This window comes from Stenella coeruleoalba (assembly GCF_951394435.1).
Source record: "Stenella coeruleoalba genome assembly, chromosome: 2".
In the NCBI taxonomy this organism is placed as follows: Eukaryota; Metazoa; Chordata; class Mammalia; order Artiodactyla; family Delphinidae; genus Stenella; species Stenella coeruleoalba.
Window position 1 is genome coordinate 83,638,122 of NC_137147.1, and position 21,175 is coordinate 83,659,296.

The following is a 21,175-nucleotide window of genomic DNA, read 5'->3' on the forward strand; positions in this document are numbered from 1 at the left end:
TAAAAATAGAAAAGCATAATCTTGGAAACTGGCATCTTTTTTCTTTCTTTTAAGGGAGAGGTTTTTGGTAAGTTTGAATTTTCAGGTATTGATAGTTTTTAAAACAATGCATAGCCATTTTCCTTTCTCCTCAATTTTATTGAGGTATAATTGACAAATAATGCATAGTCATTTTCAAATCACTTTCAATCCTATGAGTGGAACATCCACAGTTCCTCTAAACATCTGTGAGAAATTGACTTTGAGATTAGAGACTTTATTTCAGATTCCAAGTAGTAGCTTACTAGGTATATGAATTTAACAGAGTTTTCAAATTTTTCTTTGTAGAACTTTTTAAAATAGGCACTCTGAGACTTGAAACAGTTCTTGAACATGGTTTGGTTCTCAAAATGCCAGTTTTGAGGGACTGATTTTTTTTTTTCCAGTTTACTATAAACACATCACCTACTCCAGAAGACCTGATGTTAAGTCAATATGTTTACCGACCCAAGATACAGATTTATAAAGAAGATTGTGAAGCTCTTCGCCAGAAGATTGAAGAGTATGAAAGTTTTCATTTTTTTGTGTGTTTTGTTGGATGGGTAAATAATCTGTGTGGCAAGGTTTTGATTAGAATAACACCGGCATAGGAAAAGTTGATAGCATTAATTGGCAGTGTGATATAGTATATGGGAAAGAGTTTCAGCTTTGTAGTCAGACAGATGGAAGTTCAATCCTGGCTACAACAGTAGCTGTGTAACCTTAGGTAAGTCATTTAACCTTCATTTCCACATCCATCAATTGAGGATAATAATAGTAGGTAGAAATGAGCAGTAGAAATAGTGTATATAAAAAGGTTGCATGCCATTCTTAGCAAAGAGTAGGTCCTTAATAAGCAATCATTATTAGATTATGATATCATAAATTGCAAAAGAACATCTTTAGAAGAAGATAATACCCTTTAGAGATTTATATATAGTGCCTAAAATCAAGATTGACTTTGGGTTTATAATTCTATCACATTTGCCCTTGATTTGCATTTATAAAAGAACAAAGTTTTACTCAGACTATTGTCAGTGATTTGGTATAAGTAGATGCTGCAGACTAATTTACAAATTAGGTATATCTAGATTTTCGCAGGTAAATCAAGACTTGTGACTCAAGACAATGTTTATATCATACTTACCTAGAACTGTCAAACTAAATTTGAGCCAATCTAACAAATAGAAAAGAAATGAAATAATCTTTTAAGAATCGTGTAGTTTTAAAACTTTTGGTGGTGACCACACTGTAGTGTACATAGATGTCAAAATATAATTTACACATAAAATTTATATAATGTTATAAACCAGTTACGTCAATAAATAAAAATAATTAAAGGGAATTATGTAGTTTTAAAACTAGAAGTTTAAGATGCTGTTAAATTATAGTACTGCAGATTTGCCTGATTTCTGGCTTGTTCATTCAAGAAATATGTATCGAGCACCTACTATGTGCCAGGCACTGTACTAAGTCCTGGGGTTCATCACTGAACAAGACAAGTTTCTTATCTTAATGTTGTTTAAAAGAGTTGGGTGTCTCAGGATTTGTCTGAAAATGTTTTGTTTTGAATGAAATAGGTAGATCTTGTATACAATGAAAAGTCTGTTTAGATGTGCTCTACTGTTTGATTTTGCACCTATGTGCCTGTATATATTATCTTCTAACTCTGATAAAAATGTATTTCCTCTACTTATTAACAAGAAACTAATATATAACTTTGCTACTTTTATTAATGGTATTCTAGAAAGGTGAGATAAGACCAAAGTGAATTGGAAACCTTTACTTAAAATAATAGCTACGGGGCTTCCCTGGTGTCGCAGTGGTTAAGAATCTGCCTGCCAATGCAAAGGACACGGGTTCGAGCCCAGGCCCGGGAAGATCCCACATGCCGCGGAGCAACTAAGCCCGTGCGGCACAACTGTGGAAGCCCACGTGCCAAAACTACTGAAGCCTGTGTGCTTAGAGCCCGTGCTCTGCAACAAGAGAAGCCATGACAATAAGAAGCCTGCGCACCGCAATGAAGAGTAACCCCCGCTCACCACAACTAGAGAAAGCCCGTGCACAGCAACGAAGACCCAACACAGCCAAAAATAAATAAATAAATAAATTTATTACAAAAAAAAAAAATAGCTACAACTTCACAACAGTAATGCATTCACGCGCTTAAGGATTCTCTATAAGCGACGTATTTTCATTTTGGAACAAGTTGATGCATTGAGATGAGAATTCTATTTATTTGGGAGGGAAGTTTTTTTGAATCATAACATTCTTGAACTGTTCTCCAAGTGTTGAAATAATCAGGCCGGCCGCTGTTCCTGAGTGAATTCCCCTCTTTATGTAGAAAAGAACTAGGAAAATTAAGTATGCCTGTAGATCTGAGCTGATTCATTCTAGCTGACTTCTGAACTCCGTGCTAATTAACTTTTCTATATTTTAGATTAAAGCTTTCTGCACTGAACCAAGATAAACTGTTCACTGATGTAAATAGGAACCTATGGGAAAAAGTGAGACACTACTCTGATGAGGAGGTACTTTTTTCTCATTTTCTGAATGGGAATCAGTATAGACATTTTGAAAAATGTTTATTGTGAAATTAGTAACTGTTACTTGATAATTAGTGATGAGTTCTTTAAAATTTACTTCTCATATAATATGTAAACAAGATTTTATACATGAATGATTATTAATATATAATCTTTTCAAACCTTAAGTGATCAATTTAATATATGAAATATATTTGAAATTTATTGAGTTCCCTCCTTGTTTGCTTTTCACTTAGATTAAGATGGGGAAGAGATTTACTTTAATTGATTAAATAATAAGCAACTCATTTTATATTTGCCCTAATTAAAGAATTTTATTAACTAAGAGCCAGTCATTTTCTAATTTGTAATATAAGTGAATTAAAAGTAGGAATCAAAATTGAAATCTTTGGTTCTGGACTTAAACTATTAAATGGTATTAAATTTGCAAATGAGAAGCCTTAGGAATCAGAGTCTAGGATGGGCAAAGTTTAGCAGGTACCAGCTGAACCAGCCTTCCCAGACTGTTTGCCTTCTCTAACTCATTTGTTTGAGTGCAGTGTAATCTTTGACTTTCCCTTACAGCTGAAGGCCTTTGGAATTTACCTGAACAAAATAAAATCGCGTTTTACCAAGATGACTAAAGTCTTCACTCACCAAGGAAAAGTGTCCCTGTACAGCAAGCTGGTACAGTCGGCTCAGGTAATTTGAGACAGTTAAGAGCTTAGAAAGATCTATTAAAATTACTTTATAATTGGGGCTTCCCTGGTGGTGCAGTGGTTGAGAGTCCGCCTGCCGATGCAGGGGATGCGGGTTCGTGCCCAGGTCCGGGAAGATCCCACATGCCGCGGAACGGCTGGGCCCGTGAACCATGGCCACTGAGCCTGCGCGTCTGGAGCCTGTGCTCCACAATGGGAGAGGCCACAACAGTGAGAGGCCCGCGTACCGCAAAAAAAAAAAAAAAAAATTACTTTATAGTGGTTATGGAATATGAAGCATGTTCCTTAGGAGACATGTGAATGAGAGCTGGGCAAAAACTTAAAATTGTTCATAAGAGGTGGGGTTCAATTTATTGAAAGTAGTAAATCCTGGCATCTTGAGTAATTCTAGAATATATTTACTAATATGTGCCTATGTGTCATCTCAAATTTGTTATTCATTATACATACTGAAATAAAACAATACAGGATTCTGATCTTCCATTGCTAAGGACTGTGCTGTAGTATGATCTTCCTCATAGTCCATACTCAGCTGTGTTTGTGTGTGCATGTGTTTAAAGTAGCATTTCCCAAAATGATCATCCTTTAAGAAAGGTCTTGCATGAAAAAACTTTCCATTGAAAATGTCTGGGAAATGTTACATGCAGTGTCCCCCTTTTGGAGAAATATAATAACTAGCATATTAAAGTCTAAGGTCAGAAATATACATATATATTTTTTTTTAGTCTAAAAAGAAAAAAATGCTATAATTCTATTTGACCAGTGTTTCCCAAATTTATTTGACCATAGAACATTTTTCATGAACTCTTTTTAAGTAATATATATTAACATCTTATATTACATGGAAATGCTAAAATAAAGCACAAAATATGAACTTATATTAATCTGTTTTGTATGCTTTAAAAAATTCTTTTAAGACCAGACTTGAAGTTTTGATCTTTGTTTTAAGATTTGCCTGTTCATGAATTAGACACAGCAGTTTGAACCACTTATAATGTTATAATGTTTTGTTTGGAGTTTTAACTTGACAGTCTATGATATTGTGTGTTTAGAACGAGAGGGAGAAGCTTCAGAAAAGGATAGATGAGATGGACAACATACTTCAGAAGATTGATAACTGTCTCACTGAGGTGGAAATAGGTAAAGTATCCTGAATACTTTTCCAAAAGAAAATTTAATTGTATCTAAATGCTTCCCTACAGTACACATTGCTGGTAGCACTATGCTGAAGCCTTGTATTAGTAGCTTGAGCCATTAAATTAGAGCAAATTAAAACTCCTTTACTGTCATTCATAATGCAATCAACAAGAAATGCCCAAGATAATAAGTCTCTTTGGGAAGCTCTTCATAACCTAGACCGTGATGTTGTGTTGTTGTGGTTGTTTTAATAAATGAACTTAACCTCTGTTTGAAAATTATCTATCCTTTCAGTTGGATCTCTCATGATCCCGACTTGTTAGTATTATCTTGAAACTACTGTCTCAAAGATCACAAAATTTCCCATCATCATCAGATTTGGTAGCTCTCAGTCCTTAGCCATCTAGATGTCTTTCATCATTTGACACTGCTGATTATTCTTTTCTTCCTGAAACTTTCTTCTCCCTAAACTCTTACGATACTGCACTACCCTGACCCTATTCTTTTCTCCTAGCTGTTCCTTTTAGCTCCTCTGTTGTCCCTTCTCTAACCCCTTGTGTAAGCATTTAGGTTTTATCATCTACTCATTTCTATATTCTTTCCCCTAATGCTTTCATCTGCCTTAACAATTATGTTATATGAATAATTCCCAAATTCAGTGAAATTCATCAAGCATTTGTTGAGCACCTGCTACCTGCCAGATACTGTGCTTAGCATCAGAAAAAAGATATACACAGATTTTTGCCTTTAAGTGGCTTATAATCATTTTGGGTGAGGGCATCTTTAGCCTCCTTCTCTTGAGTTCCAGACTTAATGTTCCCAGCTTCTTGCTGAACCTCTTGGCAAAAGTGTCCTTAAGCACCTTAAACATTATGTGAAAAAATGGAATTTATTGTCTTCCTTTTCCAAAATAAAATCTGAAAACTTCTTATCTCTATAAACAAGTTTTCTTTGTCATCTCTTAACGGCATCACCATTCTTATAAATTGTAAAAGGCTCGAAATTTCATTGTCTTGTAGTCTCTCTTATCAAGTCCTGTCATATCTGCTTCTTCAGTATCCCGTGTTCTTTCCCATTCACATTAAGGCTGTCATTAATTCTGACGTGCTATTTCCAGTCTTCTAACTAATCTTTCTACACTTTTAATTTTATTCTATTACACTCTTAATTTCATTCTGTCTCTTTCCTGTCCAACCTGCACATTGCTGCCAGATTAATGATTATGAAAGACAGTTTTCATTATGTTACTTCTCTGAAAACTTTTCTGCCTTTCCATTTATTACAAAATAAAATCCAGACTCCTGAGCTTGACATTTAACAATCTCTACAATCATTTTCAGATATTCCTTTCTTATATGATTTTACTATTATTCCCTTACACATCCTAAATTCCAACCAAATTTTGTCATTTCTGTGCAGTCCTGCCACTTTGTCTTTGCCTAATGTATTCTCCCTCTATTTTTACCAAAGGACATGTTCTCTATCTTCCTTGAGCTACCATGGCTACTTTGTTAGTACCTCTTATATTACCTATCATATCTACTTGTAATTATGGTTACTTTTTATAGTTTATTTTCCTAAGTAAATTGGAAGTTCCATAGGGGCAAAGATCAGCTTTTATTTTTCTTCATATCCTTCAAAGTTCTTAGCACTATGCTTTGCACAGAATAAGTGCCTAGTACATGTTTTCTACATTGAATTGATAAGTATATGAATTTCATAATCTTAAACTGTACCACCCCTTTGTTCATTATCTTGCTTTTTTACTTCATGAAAAAAAATAGAAGCCATTAGGGCCAGAACTTCTAAACTTTCTGCTACCAAACAAACCAAACTTTTATATCTCTATATCAATTCTTTCATCCTTCCTTTTCCCTAAGATCAGTGTTTCCACCTAAACTTTGAATTGCAGCCCCTCTTGTCTTCTCAGGAATCTTATAGCACTGATTTTCCCTTATCTATTGTATATTCAACCTCTCTGCCTCCTCCACTGGATATGTTCACCTCTCTCTTATCTTTAAAAATACCAACAACCACACTCTTTCTAGGTACCACTGGATGGCTCCCTATTTCTTTCTTCATTATTCCTTGAGCAAATTACTGAGTACCTGTTATGTGCCTTGTATAGTGCTCGGTGCTAAGAGTACTATGGTGATTAAAAAGAAAACTTTATGCCCTCGTGGAGCATTTTTTTTTTCATTTATCAATACTTCAATTACTTTCTTTTTTTTAAATATTTATTTATTTATTTGGCTGTGTCGGATCTTAGTTGTGGCACACAGGATCTTCGTTGCAGCATGCAGGGTCTTTCGTTGCGGCCTGTGAGCTTCTCTCTAGTTGTGGCGTGCAAACTTAGTTGCCCCGCAGCATGTGGGATCTTAGTTCCCTGACCAGGGATCAAACCCATGTCCTCTGCGTTGGAAGGCAGATTCTTAACCACTGGACCACTGGGGAGGTCCCCCATTACCTTCTTTTAATTCAAACATTTATACACAAAGAAACGTTTCCATGCTTTAATTTTTAAACATAATATACAGAACCACAGTACTATTGCAATTGCAAATCATGGGAGATCACATTCAAATATGCTTGGATTTGACAAGTTGCTATTACAATACTGAGAAAAGATTATAAGAATTAAATAGTTTTATGGTAACTGCTATGGAAGAGTGGTTCCATGGTGCTATAAGTTCCTGAAACAGAAATCTGACCTAGTCAGGTCAGGAGAGGCTTCCCTCTGAGGAAGTGGCATTTAAGTCAAGATCTGAAGAATAAGTAGGAGTTAAAGTGAGAAGGGAGGGGAGAGCCGACTATTCAATATGAATAGCACAGGTAGAAGCCCTTCTATGGGAAAGAATATACTAAGTACAAGGGTCTGAAATAAGGCCAATGTGGCTAGAATAGAAAGAGCAAAAGGGAACACAGTCTGAGATGAAAGTGGAGATGTCACTTTTAGGGGCCAGGCCAAGGAGGGCCTCTTAAGGAGTTTTGAGTTTTTCTAAGAAAAGTGAATAGCCATTTGAAGGTTGTTAAGCACTGGCTGCAGTGTAGATACTGGATTTGAATAGATCAAGAGTAATTATAAGAAGTTAAGTGTAGTTATTGGACTGATATGGTTAAGAAAGGACAATAGCTTATATTAAGGGAACCTGGTGGTGGCAAAGGATAAAAGTGGATTCAGAAAATATTTTTGAGGTAAAAATCTAAACTTGGGTTTGGATATGGGGAGAGAGAAGGCTTTTAAGGATGTGTCCAAGGTTTCAGAAACAAATTAAATTTAAAAATGTAAATTTGTGTATGTGCATCTGTATATGTGTATCTGTTCCTGCTTAGTCCGTGGGGTTTCCTAACAATAACTTTAATATATGCAAATTATATATAAACAGTTTCCATCTCAGAGTGTCCCCTAAGAAGCTGCTATTGGAGATCATTGCCATATGGCTCAAAGTTCACTTGTCTGCCACTAGAAGCAAGTCTTAGTATGAAATTATTATTATAGCTCAGTGCTTTTTTGGCAAGGAAAGGTAGGGAAAGATGAATGTGAAATATTCTTAACACTTCATTTGGGGACCATCTATTCTTTTCATTTCTGGTTGTTTATTTTTGACTGAGTTATTCTAATGCATGTTGTCTACTTTAGAAACTAAGTATTTGGAGGATGAACAGAAAGACAATCCTGTGGAAGAGTGGGATTCTGAAATGAAGTCTGCAGAGAAAGGTAACTGAATTAATTAAGGAGATAAATGGGGGGAAAAAAATCCCCTGTTCTGAGTTTATTTATTTATTTAGGTAAGATTAGTGAGATAGACTTTTCAATAAAACAGATGATTTTTGTACCAATATTTTAATGTGTACATTCTGATAGTTTTATTTTTCTTTTCAAAGAACTGGAACAGCTGAAAACTGAAGAAGAAAAGCTTCAAAGGTTAGTCTTCTGTTTGAGTGTTAGAAAATACGCTAAACTTCACATGGCTAAGTGACTTCCTACCTCCAGAAACTGACAAGATTGAGGGCATGAGTATTGACTAAGGCTGAGTCAGAGGTTCTACTGTACTTTGAACTTGACCTTGGAGGCCATCTTAGTCAGTAGTATTTTCTAAGCATTTATTGTTTACAGAGCATTAATCCAAGGCAGTAGTTCTCAAGCTTGTAAAATATCAGGATCCTGGGCTTCCCTGGTGGTGCAGTGGTTGAGAGTCCGCCTGCCGATGCAGGGGACACGGGTTTGTGACCCGGTCCGGGAGGATCCCACATGCCGCGGAGCGGCTGGGCCCATGAGCCGTGGCCGCTGAGCCTGTGCATCCGGAGCCTGTGCTCCGCAAGGGGAGAGGCCACAACAGTGAGAGGCCCGCGTACTGCAAAAAAACAAAACAAAACAAAAAAAATATCAGGATCCTATTAAAGAAAATCTAGCATTAAACTGCTTTTATATGGCACTTAAGTATAAATAAATATAAAATGAGGTATGTGTTTCTTTTTTTTTTTTTTTTTTTTTTTTTTGCCGTACACAGGCCTCTCATTGTTGTGGCCTCTCCCGTTGCGGAGCACAGGCTCTGGACGCGCAGGCTCAGCGGCCATGGCCCACGGGCCCAGCCACTCCGTGGTATGTTGGATCCTCCTGGACCGGGGCACGAACCCGTGTCCCCTGCATCGGCAGGCGGACTCTCAACCACTGCGCCACCAGGGAAGCCCGTGTGTGTCTTATACTCTGGATCTTATTTAACTATAAGACTAAAAGAAATCAAATACAAATAATGGCAAAACCAAAAAAATTCCAATTGAAAATGTAAATTTGACAGGTGATAATATCAATATTTGGCTAAAAATAAATTGATGCTAGCAAAATGACTAACAAATTATAAGTTCTATTTAGCTCTAATAAACTAAACAAAACCAAATGCAGGCACTGAAATTATGTCATGTCTCAGTTTTATGTTGGGCATTCTTACGGTCTACATTATGCTTACATTTTTAACATCAAAATGAAAATGTAAATTTTAATAATAATCCTAAAGAACATGTGAACCCCTAAGAATATCTTCATGGATCCCAATTTGAGCGCCATTGATTTAGGCCTTTCCTAATTAGACCCAAACTTCTAGTTTAATGCTTATTAAAAAAAAAAAAAAAACTAAGAATGCAAAATGGATGTCATACACCTCACTGGGGAGCCATTTAGCACATGACTTTTTGTCATAAACTTTTAATGAAGTCTGAATTCTCTAACAGTGGCCTTATCTTTCTCTAAATACCTGGTTTGATTTGCAGAAATCTCTTAGAGCTGGAGGTACAGAAAAAGCAGACCCTTGCTCAAATAGACTTTGTGCAAAAACAAACAAATAGAACTGAAGAGCTACTGGATCATTTGAGGTAAGGAAAAGTAGGTGACATTAACTTGTGTTTTATCCTGTACCTTCACGGTTGTCTAAATCCACTAGTGCAGTTGACATATGTTTGTAATGTGTATCACTGTTTTTAACCTATAATACAATGCATTCTCAAAAAAAATTAATATACTCAACACTAAGCTGAAAGTATACAAGGTGGGAGAGCTATGGAATTATAATTTTTAAATATTTAATATTTTATATTGCCTAGACTTGGTTTTTCTCTGATATACAACTCAAGATTGAGTCCATTCTTATTTCTTTCAAAAGCATAAGTTTGTATATTCACAATATTGGAATTAAAATAATGATTGTCTCCCAAGACAGTAGAAAACTCCAGCAGCTGCTGATGGTACTATTCAGGTGGTATAAGAAGTTAACTCTCTTCTTTTATCTCAAAAAGTGTTTTTTTTGTCTTGTTTATTCTCTCTTCAGCTTGTCTGAATGGGATGTCATTGAGTGGAGTGATGATCAAGCTATATTCACCTTTCTTTATGACACAGTAGAACTCACCATCACCTTTGGAGAGCCAGTAGGTGAGTAGCAAGAATAAGATAATTCCCCTGCACATAAATGTACGGCTAAACTTACTAAAGATTCATATCTCTATTTTAATACAATAATAACTATTGACATAATAAAAGCACTGCTGAAAATCTTAATTAAAAGAGGCAATCACTTTAATTAGTGATAATAGAATTCTATTTTATTAAATAAAAAATAAAATAAAAATTCAGCTAGTGAAAGTTACCCTTTGTCGAATTACATTAGATAGAAATTTTGCCTATCCAAAATAATGGATCAACATGCTATTCATATCTGTTTACTCTGAGTTCCTTTTTTCCATCTGTCTTTTGTGATAGAGAATTTACTCTAATGGCTGATGATTCTTGACTGGTTGTTTTTTTGTATATAAGTTAACCTAAAAAGCTAATTGGAAATTCTGTGTGTATTGGTAGGTTTATCAAAGTAGGTAGACATCACTATATGGTAACTTGACAGAGTCCTAGCTATTTTGTTAAAATCTCCTGTCAGTATCTTTAGGTCTTTTCTCTTGAAACAGATAGCTTCAGCATGGCCAACCCTGGGTGATCATGGCCAAATTGAAACTTAGGATCTTTATAATCTCCCAGCCTCCAAGCCCAATTCTCCTTAAAAGTTCCTGGGAATTCCCTGGCAGTCCAGTGGTTAGGACTTGGAGCTTTCACTACTATGGCCCCGGGTTTAATCCCAGGTTGAGGAACTAAGATCCCGCAAGCCGCATGGTGCGGCACCCCCAAAAAAAGTTCTTTTTCTAATGAATACCATCAACTTCTGTTCAGGTTCAAAATTAAAACTTAGGAATCACTCTATACCTCTTTCTTTATTTTTATTTATTTATTTTTGGCTGCATTGGGTCTTCGTTGCTGCACGCAGGCTCTCTCCAGTTGCGGCGAGTGGGGGCTGCTCTTCATTGTGGTGCACGGGCTTCTTATTGCATGCGGTGGCTTCTCTTGTTGCAGAGCATGGGCTCTAGGCACGTGGGCTTCAGTAGTTGTGGCACACAGGCTCAGTAGCTGTGGCTTGCGGGCTCTAGAGTGCAGGCTCAGTAGTTGTGGCGCATGGGCTTAGTTGCTCCGCGGCGTGTGGGATCTTCCCGGACCAGGGCTCGAACCCTTGTCCCCTGCATTGGCAGGAGGATTCTTAACCACTGCACCACCAGGGAAGTCCCTATACCTCTTTCTTCCTCACCAGGCATATCTAAATCATGAATAAGACTTATTGATTTTAATTTAATATTCATCTACTTTTTTGTGTCTCTCTATCAATAGTCATCTCTAATCTAAATGATTACAATAACACTATAGCTGGTCTTTCTTGATCTTTTCCTTTTCCTCTCCAATTCTTTCTCCTTCCTGTAGCAATAGTGATTGTTTAAAAGTTTATCATGCACCCCCTATTCTTAGACTAATGATCAAAATACTAATATAGCCTGTAAGGCCCTGCATGAATTGAATTTTTCCTCCTTTTCCTGCCTCATTTTACACTGTTCTCTGCACGTCGGCCACAATGGATTTCTTTCATTTCCTTAAAAGATCATGGTCTTTCATGCTCAGTCATATTTCATCCTACCTCAGGACATTCATACTGATGTTTCTTATGCCTAGAAGCTCTTTCCCCTGTCTTAGTCCTTCTGGGCTGCCATTTTAAAAATACCATAAACTGAGTAGCTTATAAACAACTACTGGAGGCTGGAAGTTCAGTTCTGGAGGCTGGAAGTCCAAGATAAGGATGCCAGCAGAGTCAGGCAAGGGCCCTTTTCCGGGTTGCAGACTTTTCATTGTATCCTCACATGACTGAAGGCCTAGTTAGCTCTCCAGGGTCTCTGTCGTGAGAGCACTAATCCCATTCCTGAGGGCTCCACCCTCGTGATCTAAGCAACTCCCAAAGGTCCCATCTCCTAATACTATCACACTGGGTATTAGGATTTCAGCCTATGAATTTCAGACCATAGCACCTCCTCTTCACTAAATAAATGTCTACTGATAGTCTTTAAGAGCTCAGCTAAATTATCACTTTCTCAGGAAAGTTTTCCCTGACTCTCCTTTACTCATTCCCTCCACTACTTGCCCTCCTGGTATGTGTTCTCATTGCTTCCTGCAGTTTTCTTAATTGAGCTTATTATAGTTTGTAGTTCTTGGTATGTTTATTAGTACAATTATCTGTGTGTTCCCCTGAGTTGTAAGCTTCTTTAGAGCATAGATTGATCATGTCTGTTTGTCTCACTGTCATATCCACGGTGCCTAATACATAGAAAATAATCAACAAAGTGAAAAGAATCAGAATTTGAGATACAGGAGATAACTGGTGTCTGGAAGAGCAATCAGCTCTCCTGGCTACCTAAAATTCATTACTATAATGCTGAAAGCATACATGATTTTCACTGTATTAGTAAAAAGATAGTAGGTCTGGGGAGGTCATAGTCATTTTCTTTATATGGTTCCTGAAAATAATATTATCTTCACACAGAAGTTAGGGATCAAAGGAGGAGGCCCTGATAAATTACAAAAATGTTCCACACCTTAAATGTCATTTAAAGGCCTGCCCAGTTAATATAGTTCAGCATTCTCAGGGGAAACTTTGCATACACAGAGAATAATATGATTCAAGGATAAACCTTCAGCTGCCTATGAAAAAAACCTTGCTACCCAGAAAGAGGAGGATTCTAAAGTACTGAGTTATATGTGGCTTTGAATCAGATAATAAAAAGAAATACTATCCTTCTGTTGGTTTTTCCTAGTTGGTCTCCGTTTCCTGGACAAGGCTTGTAGGAAGATTGTTGACCTGAATTTTCAATCTCTGTTAGATGGTAAGTTCAAAACATTTAAACCAACAAGACTTTGTTGGAAATTTACAAGTGTATATTGCTCCTTGAGAACTCTTTTACATACTAAATTAAATATAAACAACAACAATAATAATAATTTGTTCTTAGAAATGTGTATTAGACCTAAAACTGCTTGGGTATTGTTCCAAATATTGGGTGGGTTTTAAAAGAAATTTTTTTAAAAAGTTATTACTAGATCTTGAACAATGGTTAATAATAGCTATTTCCATAATTTACAAATTACCATTGTGAGTACTTACTCTGTATCAGGCATGTGTACTACTTACATCAACACTACTCCCCATTTTACAGTTAGGGAACTATAGGTCAAAAGAAGTAAGTATTGTGTTTAGGATCACGCAGCTAGTAAGGAAAGCCAGAATTTAAACTCAGGGTTATGTTACATTTAAGCCTATACTTTTAACTAAGTTCTATTCTATATGTGATAAAGGCTTGAGTTTATATCAGAATGTCTTATGTTCACTATATATGTTGAATTATGTGTTTGAAAATAAAATGGGGACGATACTTAGACACCTAGTAGTTTGAAGGTATTTTTAGTTAATATTTCTAGCTTGTATTTATATATATATATAAAATATATGAATAATAAGTAATACTCTGCTTTTGATTTTTTTTTCCCCTTCCTCAGAGGATAAAGCTCCTCCTTCCTCCCTTTTAGTTCATAACCTTATTTTCCAGTACATTGAGCAAAGGCAATCCTGGAAGAAGAAATGTACAACACAGCATCAGGTACCCAAGGTAAATTCCCATTGAAGTATTTAAAGGAAAATTATGTTAACTGTCCCAAACAGCAGAACTGAAATTTTATATATGTAATAGTGTATCCTGAAATGATAAATACATTAAATTGTTTAACTTTGGGGGGTTCTTTATAAAAGAGCCACTAAACACTGAAATGTTTTCATACTCTCATTTTTTTTTTTTTTCCTATTTTTCCCAGATGCTTCAAGAAATCTCACTGGTAGTGAGCCATTGCAAACTTCTTGGAGAGGAGATTGAGTTTTTAAAGCGATGGGGACCAAATTATAACCTAATGAACATAGCTGTGAATAATACTGAGTAAGTGTGTTAGTTCCCTAGGGCTGCCATAACAAAGTACTACAAACTGGGTGGCTTAAACAACAGAAATTTATTGTCTCACAGCTCTGGAGGCTGAAAGTCTAAGATTGAGGTGTCAGCAGGGTCAGTTCCTTCTGATGGCTGTGAAAGAGAATCTTTTCCATGCCTCCCTCCTGACTTCTGGTGATTTGCTGGCAGTCTTTTGGCATTCCTTAGTTGTAAATATATAATCCCAATAGCTCCTTTCATTTTCACATGACATTCTTCCTGTGTGCATGTCTGTGTCCAAATGTTCCCTCTTGATTAGGACACCAGTCATTTTGGATTAGGGGCCCCCACCCTACTCCAGGAGGACCTCATCTTAATTCATTAAATCTGCAATGACTCTGTTTACAAATTAGTTCATATTCTGATGTACTGGGGATTAGGGCTTCAACACATGAATTTTTAGGGGACACAGCTCAATCTATAACAGTAAGTAATTAGTTGAAAACTTATTAAGATAATTTATTTTATTGAGTTTCATGACTAATGAAAATACAATCATAATCATACTTTGTTGCAGTTGTTTTACTCTCTGTTTGTTTGATAAGGACAAGAAATGATGTATACCAAAGTTTCTCATGCCAGTATAAAAGCAAAATGTATTTGTGTTTCATTCTATTTTTGTTTTGTATTTTTAACTGAGGATCTTGTCTTTTACAGATTGAGGCTTTTATTCTGCAGCTCAGCAGCATTTGCAAAGTTTGAGATAACTTTGTCTCTCTCAGCCCATTACCCATCTGTCCCATTACCTTTCTCTATTCAAAATCACCTTGGAAACATTGGGTGAGTAAAAGGCCAGCAGGAAAGGGCCCCCAACTACTTTTTTACCTTTGTTATATCTTTTGAAAGATCTCTCAAAGTGATCAGAAAATGGATAGACCATAGTGAAAGCCAAATGTCACCTCTATCTGAGTTCATTTTGAAGAATTTGTTCTTTTAAAGTCAGTGACCTTCATTGCTATCTCCAGTGGATGCTGGAGACAGCTGGTCTATTTTTTTACACTTGCTCCACTTTTTGAACACCCCTACCTAAACAGGAATCAAGAAGGATAAAAATCCTGCATAAGCTTAGTCCAGATCATATTTGAACAACTTTTATGGTGCAGTCATAGTGCTTTTCTCAATTAGTCTGTGGAAACAGACCTAAAAACATTTCATTTCTACTGTATATTTTGTGACTTTTTGGACACACTGCTGACAGATTGTAAAGTGACAGAGTTTAGAATATGCCCACCTCAAATCCATCAGCAAACACCAACAGATATTTATAGCTAGAGAAAGCAGCTAAGTCAAGATACCTCACAATTATATACAGAATTGGTTCTTAGGCCTTATTTTTGGAATCTCAGTTTAAACTGGACAATCTAGCTATTTCCAGAAATACCTATTTGTGCTTCCTAGCAGACTCAGAAACTGTACTCAAACTGTACTCTGATATGAATTGCACTGAAATTAAGACAAGTTTCCAGAAAAATTAAGTAACCTTTTGTTCTTTACAGCCAAGATAAAATCGCTGCCATTCTGTCTAAAGCGCCACTGGAAGACAACTACCTAAAGAATGTAGTCAAGCAAATTTACCAAGATCTGCTTCAGGACTGACTGCCATTTCTACCAGTAGACCCATGGACTACAGTTGTAACAAATCAAGCACAGTACACTAAGTAACAATATTATGTCGGAGTCTCCATTGCTGTTTAATCATCTTTAGGTCATAGAAGCCTAAAATTTCTTCTGATGATGTTACAGTTAATTTGTATGGTTTTTAAATTTCTACAGTCAGGAGTAATGAAAGGCCTCAAATAGCCTGCTGTCCACTTACTCACCTTTCTACCAAAGGTTTAAGTAGTAGAACACTTAGGGAAAATTTCTCCTAACTAAAGTTGTGCTCTCCGCTTCAGTACAAGCCCTAAGGAGTAACTTTTAAGTATAAGAAAAGGTGTCACCACCGACAAAAACATTAGCCATTTTCCATATATAGGGCTGTGATTTTTAGTTGCTGGCTTCTGCCTACCAGGTATTTCTGGGGTAGTCATGTCTATCTACCAACCACTCATCCTCCTTTTGCTCCATTCCAGAGATGTTATTAAGAGAAAGCAATAGCACTCAGCTATTGGAATGGTTGCCATCTTTTCTCGAAGACCTTGCCTTCTTTTAAATAGTGTCTATTAGTATTTTCCTAATAAATATAATTTTGTAGGGAAAGTTAATTCATCTTTGGTCCAATACATATATGTAAATATATTAATTTGTTCTTGTGTTTGTGAGGTAGTAAGGAGATGTATATAGAAATGCAGAAAGATGTATAGACACCCTTCTGCCTGGGCAGTTTCTGTCTTTCTGAAGGATGCTTTCCAGCAAGATTCTCAGTCTCCTTTTATTTAATAACCAGCTTCAAACAATATCACACCCAAAATACAGGTTTGTCAAGTTTTGGCAATAGTAATGAACTTAATATAAGTATTGGTTTCTGAAGCCATACGTTTCTCATACACAAAAATAAGCACGTCATTGATATTGAATGATCAGTATTATCTGTAAGATAGACAAATATGAAAAAACTTCACCCAATCTTTAGTCAAATCCTAATCATGATAATTTTTGTTTCTCTTATATTGAAGCCTAAACTAAAATATATTTGCATTTTTAAACTACTTCGTCTTAATATTTTGCATTATACTTTAGGATGGGGTTTAAAGACCTATGGGTCCCACGGATGTTATCTGCCCTTTTGATTGGCTTTTACTTCGGAACTACTTTGTCAAAAGAGCAACTGGTCTTTTAAGCTTCAAAAGTCAACATAAAACTCATTTGCCATAAAAATCAAGATGTAGATGTTCCCTATTTCTGTGAACTCCTTGAAAAACTTTTAAAGTCACCAATATGGTCTATTTCTCATGAAACTTAAATTAGTTTTCTTACTGGAGTTATTTCTTTTCTGTAAAGCTAAAAAATAGAAGTTTTGTTTTATGTATTTTGGTAACCTGGAATGACCAGTTCCCAGAATGATTTGGCTTGTAATGATGGTCTCTGCTTTCTTGGGCTTGGAGTACATAATTGTAATATTTACCTAGTTATTTGCTTTTGTATTTGTTCAAAGTATTGGTTATTTTTATAAAATTCTTTGGAAGTTTTTCCTCTACTGATTGGAAGCAGATTAGTTTTTGTGCTATTAAAATAAGCTTATTATATGAAATATTTTAAAAGCAGTGTCTCTTTATGAAGGTTTTTTTTTTTAACCATGTATCCAATACATCTTTGAAGATATGCCAAAGAAAGCTCCATTTAGGAACACCCACCTATTTGAAAACTCAGATAAGATTAAAGTCTGTCAGGACCTTAATCAAAGAACCAGGTACAAACCATAGTTATCCTTATGTCTCTAAAGGACAGTAAAAGAAAGCTATTTTGAAGTTCCTTAGGAAACTATCACTTCTTATGAGTTAACGGAGTGGTTCTCAAAGTATAGTCCCTAGACCAGTAGCAGCAGCCTCACCCCAAAGCTGCTGAATTAGAAACGCTGAGGGAGGGGACCAGCAATCTGGGTTGTTGGGGTTTTTTTACTTCCTTTTTTTCAAAACAACTTTATTGAAATATAATTTACATATGATTCATTATTTTTTAAATTTATTTTTTTTTTGGCTACGTTGAGTCTTCGTTGCTGTGTGCGGGCTTTCTCTAGTGGCAGCGAGCAGGAGTTACTCTTCATTGCACTGTGCAGGCTTCTCATTGCTGCGACTTCTCTTGTTGCGGAGCACAGGCTCTAGGCACGCCGGCTTCAGTAGTTGTGGCACGCAGGTTCTAGAGCGCAGGCTCAGTAGTTGTGGTGCACAGGCTTAGTTGCTCTACAACATGTGGGATCTTCCCAGACCAGGGCTCGAACCCATGTTCCCTGTATTGGCAGGTGGACTCTTAACCACTGCGCCACTGGTGAAGTCCCTGACTCCTCATTTAAAGTGCCCAAATGGATGGTTTTTAGTATATTCACAGATACATGCAACCATCACAATTTTAGAACATTTTCATCACCTCAAAAAAAACCCCCACTTTTCAACAAATGGTGCTGGGAAAATTGGATGTCTACATACAAAAGAATGAAGTTGGACTCTTACACCATATGCAAAAATTAACTCATAATGGATCAAAGATATAAATGTAAGAGCTAAAACTCTAAAACTTAGAAGAAAACGGGAAAAGCTTCAAAACATTGGATTCAGTAATGATTTCTTAGATACGACACCAAAAGCACAGGCAACAAAAGTAAAAATAGTTAAATAGAACTATCAGAATTTAAAACTTGTGCATCAAGGGACATAATCAACAGAGTGGAAAGGTAATGTATAGAATGGGAGAAAATATTTGCAAATAATGTATCTGATAAGGGCTTAATATCCAGAATACTCAAAGAACTTCAATAACAAAAACAAGAAAAACCGTATCACCCAATTTAAAAATAGGCAAAGGACTTAAATAGACATTTCTCCAAAGATGATACACAAATGGCCAACAAGCACATGAAAAGATGTGCATTATTTGTATTAGGGAAATGCAAATTGAAACCAAAATGAGACACCACTCACACCCACTACAATGACTGTAATCAAAAAGAAGATGGGAAAAAAAAAAAAAAAAAGAAGAAGATGGGGACTTCCCTGGTGGTCCAGTGGTTAAGACTCAGTCCCCACTGCAAGGGGCACCGGTTCGATCCCTGGTCAGGGAACTAAGATCCCACACGCCCACGCAGTGCGGCCCCCAAAAAAGAGGGAAAAAGACAAGATAACAGGTGTTGGCAAGGATGCAGAAAAATCGGAACCCTTGTGCACTGTTGAATTGATGGAAATAAAATGATGCAGCTGCTATGGAAAACAGCACAGTAGTTACTCAAAAATTAAAAGAATTAACCATGTGATGTAGCAATTCTACTGGGTATATACCCAAAAGATGTGAAAGCAGGAACTCTTAAACATATTTGTACACTCAACGTTCATAGCATATTCACTGATAGGCAATTTCAGTGTCTATCAGTTGATGAATGGATAAATAAAATGTTATATACATAAAATGGAATATTATTCAGCCTAAAGAAGGGGAAAAAAATTCTGACACATGCTATAACATATATGAATCTTGAGGATATTATGCAAAGTGAAATGAGCCAGTCACAAAAAGATAAATACTGCATGATTCCACTTACATGAGATGCTGAGTGTGGTCAAATTCATAGACACAAAGTGGAAGGGGGCGGGGAATGAGGAATTCTTGTTTAATATGTATCGAGTTTCACTTTTGTAGGATGAAAAAGAATTCTAAAGATTGCACAACAATGTGGATGTACTTAACACTACTGAAATGTACACTTAAAATTGGTTAAGATGTCAATTTTTGTGCCTTTTACCACAATTTTTTAAAAACATCCATAGGTGTTGCTATGGAAACAGACAGGACCTAGGAACCAGGCTTCATGGTTATTATATTCTGCCAGGAGTGTAACATGTTTTACCCAAGGGGGACAAAGACAACCGCATTCTTCTCTACGCATGCTAGAATTGTGATTACCAGCCGGAGAAGAAAAACGGGGCATCATCTACGTCAGCAAAATAACACAACTGACCCAGAACATCACTGACGTGTCCCAGGACCAGATGCTGCCTGGAACCGAGCACTACCGCTGCCAAAAGTGCGGCCACAAGGAGGCAGTGTTCTTCCAGTCACACAGAACCAGGGCTGAGGACGCCATGAACCGGCACTACCTGTGCAGGGCCCCACACTTTGGCCACCACTGGAGTGAGTGAACCCCTTCAGCCCCACATGTATAAATGCTGGGTTCCTGCGTGCAAAACAAACAAAAAGCAAAACCCATAGCCTTTAGGTATTGCCCCCTATTTTCACATCACCCCAACCCACCTTACCCCTAAAGCAACTAGTAATCTACTTTTTTTTTTTTAAATAGCTCTTTATTGGAGTATAATTGCTTCACAATACTGTGTTAGTTTCTGTTGTACAACAAAGTGAATCAGCCATATGCATACACGTGTCTTCATATCCCCTCCCTCTTAAGCCTCCCTTCCATCCTCCCCATACCACCCCTCTAGGTCATCGTAAAGCACCATATAATCTACTTTTTATTACTATGACTTTGCCTATTCTAGACCTTTCATATTAATGGAAGCATATAATATGTGATATTTTATGACTGGTTTCTTTTTTTTTTTTCTTTATTTATGACTGGTTTCTTTAGCATAATGTTGGAAAGTTCAGTCAAGTTATGTATCAGCTTCATTCATTCCTTTTTATGACCAAATAATATTTCATTGCATGAATATACCACATCTTATTTATATGTATTAGGGTAATGGGATTTTAGAGATTACACAAGCAACAAATAAGACTTCATCAAAATAAAAAGGTTTTGTGCATTAAAGAATATCAAAGTGAAAAGACAATCTAAAGAATGAGAAAAGCTAATTATGAATCATATATCTGAGAAGGATCAAGTATCCAGAATATGTAAAGAATTCTTACAACCTAACAATAAATAGACAACTCTATTTTTTAAATGGACAAAGGATTTGAATAGACATTTCTCTAAAGATCTACAAATGGCCAAAAAGTACATGAAAAAGATGCTTGACATCATTAGTCATTAGGGAAATGAAAATTCAAACCACATTGAGATACCACCTTAAACTTACTAGGATGGGTTATATAAGTTTTTAAAAATTGAAAGTAAGTGTTGGATAGGATGTGGAGAATTTGGAACATTGTGATTGTTGTAAAATAATGCAGCCACTATGAATGAAAAATGATGCAGCCACTATGGAAAACAATTTATCAGTTTCTGAAAAGGTTAAACATAGAACTACCAAATGACTGAGCAATTCCAATCCTAGGTATATA

The 21,175-nt window shown here is 36.3% G+C and overlaps 1 protein-coding gene across 5 annotated transcripts in view; it reads left to right on the forward strand.

Moving 5' to 3' along the window:
- Positions 1-18,043, forward strand: part of KNL1 (kinetochore scaffold 1) — a 63,969-nt gene extending 45,926 nt beyond the window's left edge. For 2 of the 5 annotated variants that reach the window (XM_079909714.1, XM_079909715.1), the window contains 13 exons: positions 426-541; positions 2,459-2,549; positions 3,129-3,245; positions 4,315-4,402; positions 8,040-8,117; positions 8,285-8,324; positions 9,668-9,769; positions 10,222-10,322; positions 13,067-13,135; positions 13,806-13,915; positions 14,118-14,236; positions 14,942-15,064; positions 15,781-18,043. In XM_079909714.1, the coding sequence (XP_079765840.1) occupies positions 426-541; positions 2,459-2,549; positions 3,129-3,245; positions 4,315-4,402; positions 8,040-8,117; positions 8,285-8,324; positions 9,668-9,769; positions 10,222-10,322; positions 13,067-13,135; positions 13,806-13,915; positions 14,118-14,236; positions 14,942-15,064; positions 15,781-15,880 (1,254 nt within the window). In that variant the 3' untranslated portion in view covers positions 15,881-18,043. Of the gene's footprint in view, positions 1-425; positions 542-2,458; positions 2,550-3,128; positions 3,246-4,314; positions 4,403-8,039; positions 8,118-8,284; positions 8,325-8,910; positions 9,003-9,667; positions 9,770-10,221; positions 10,323-13,066; positions 13,136-13,805; positions 13,916-14,117; positions 14,237-14,941; positions 15,065-15,780 lie in introns of those variants that run through there. The other 3 variants (XR_013825603.1, XM_079909716.1, XR_013825604.1) reach the window with 3 other exon arrangements.
- Positions 18,044-21,175: the final 3,132 nt, after the last annotated feature.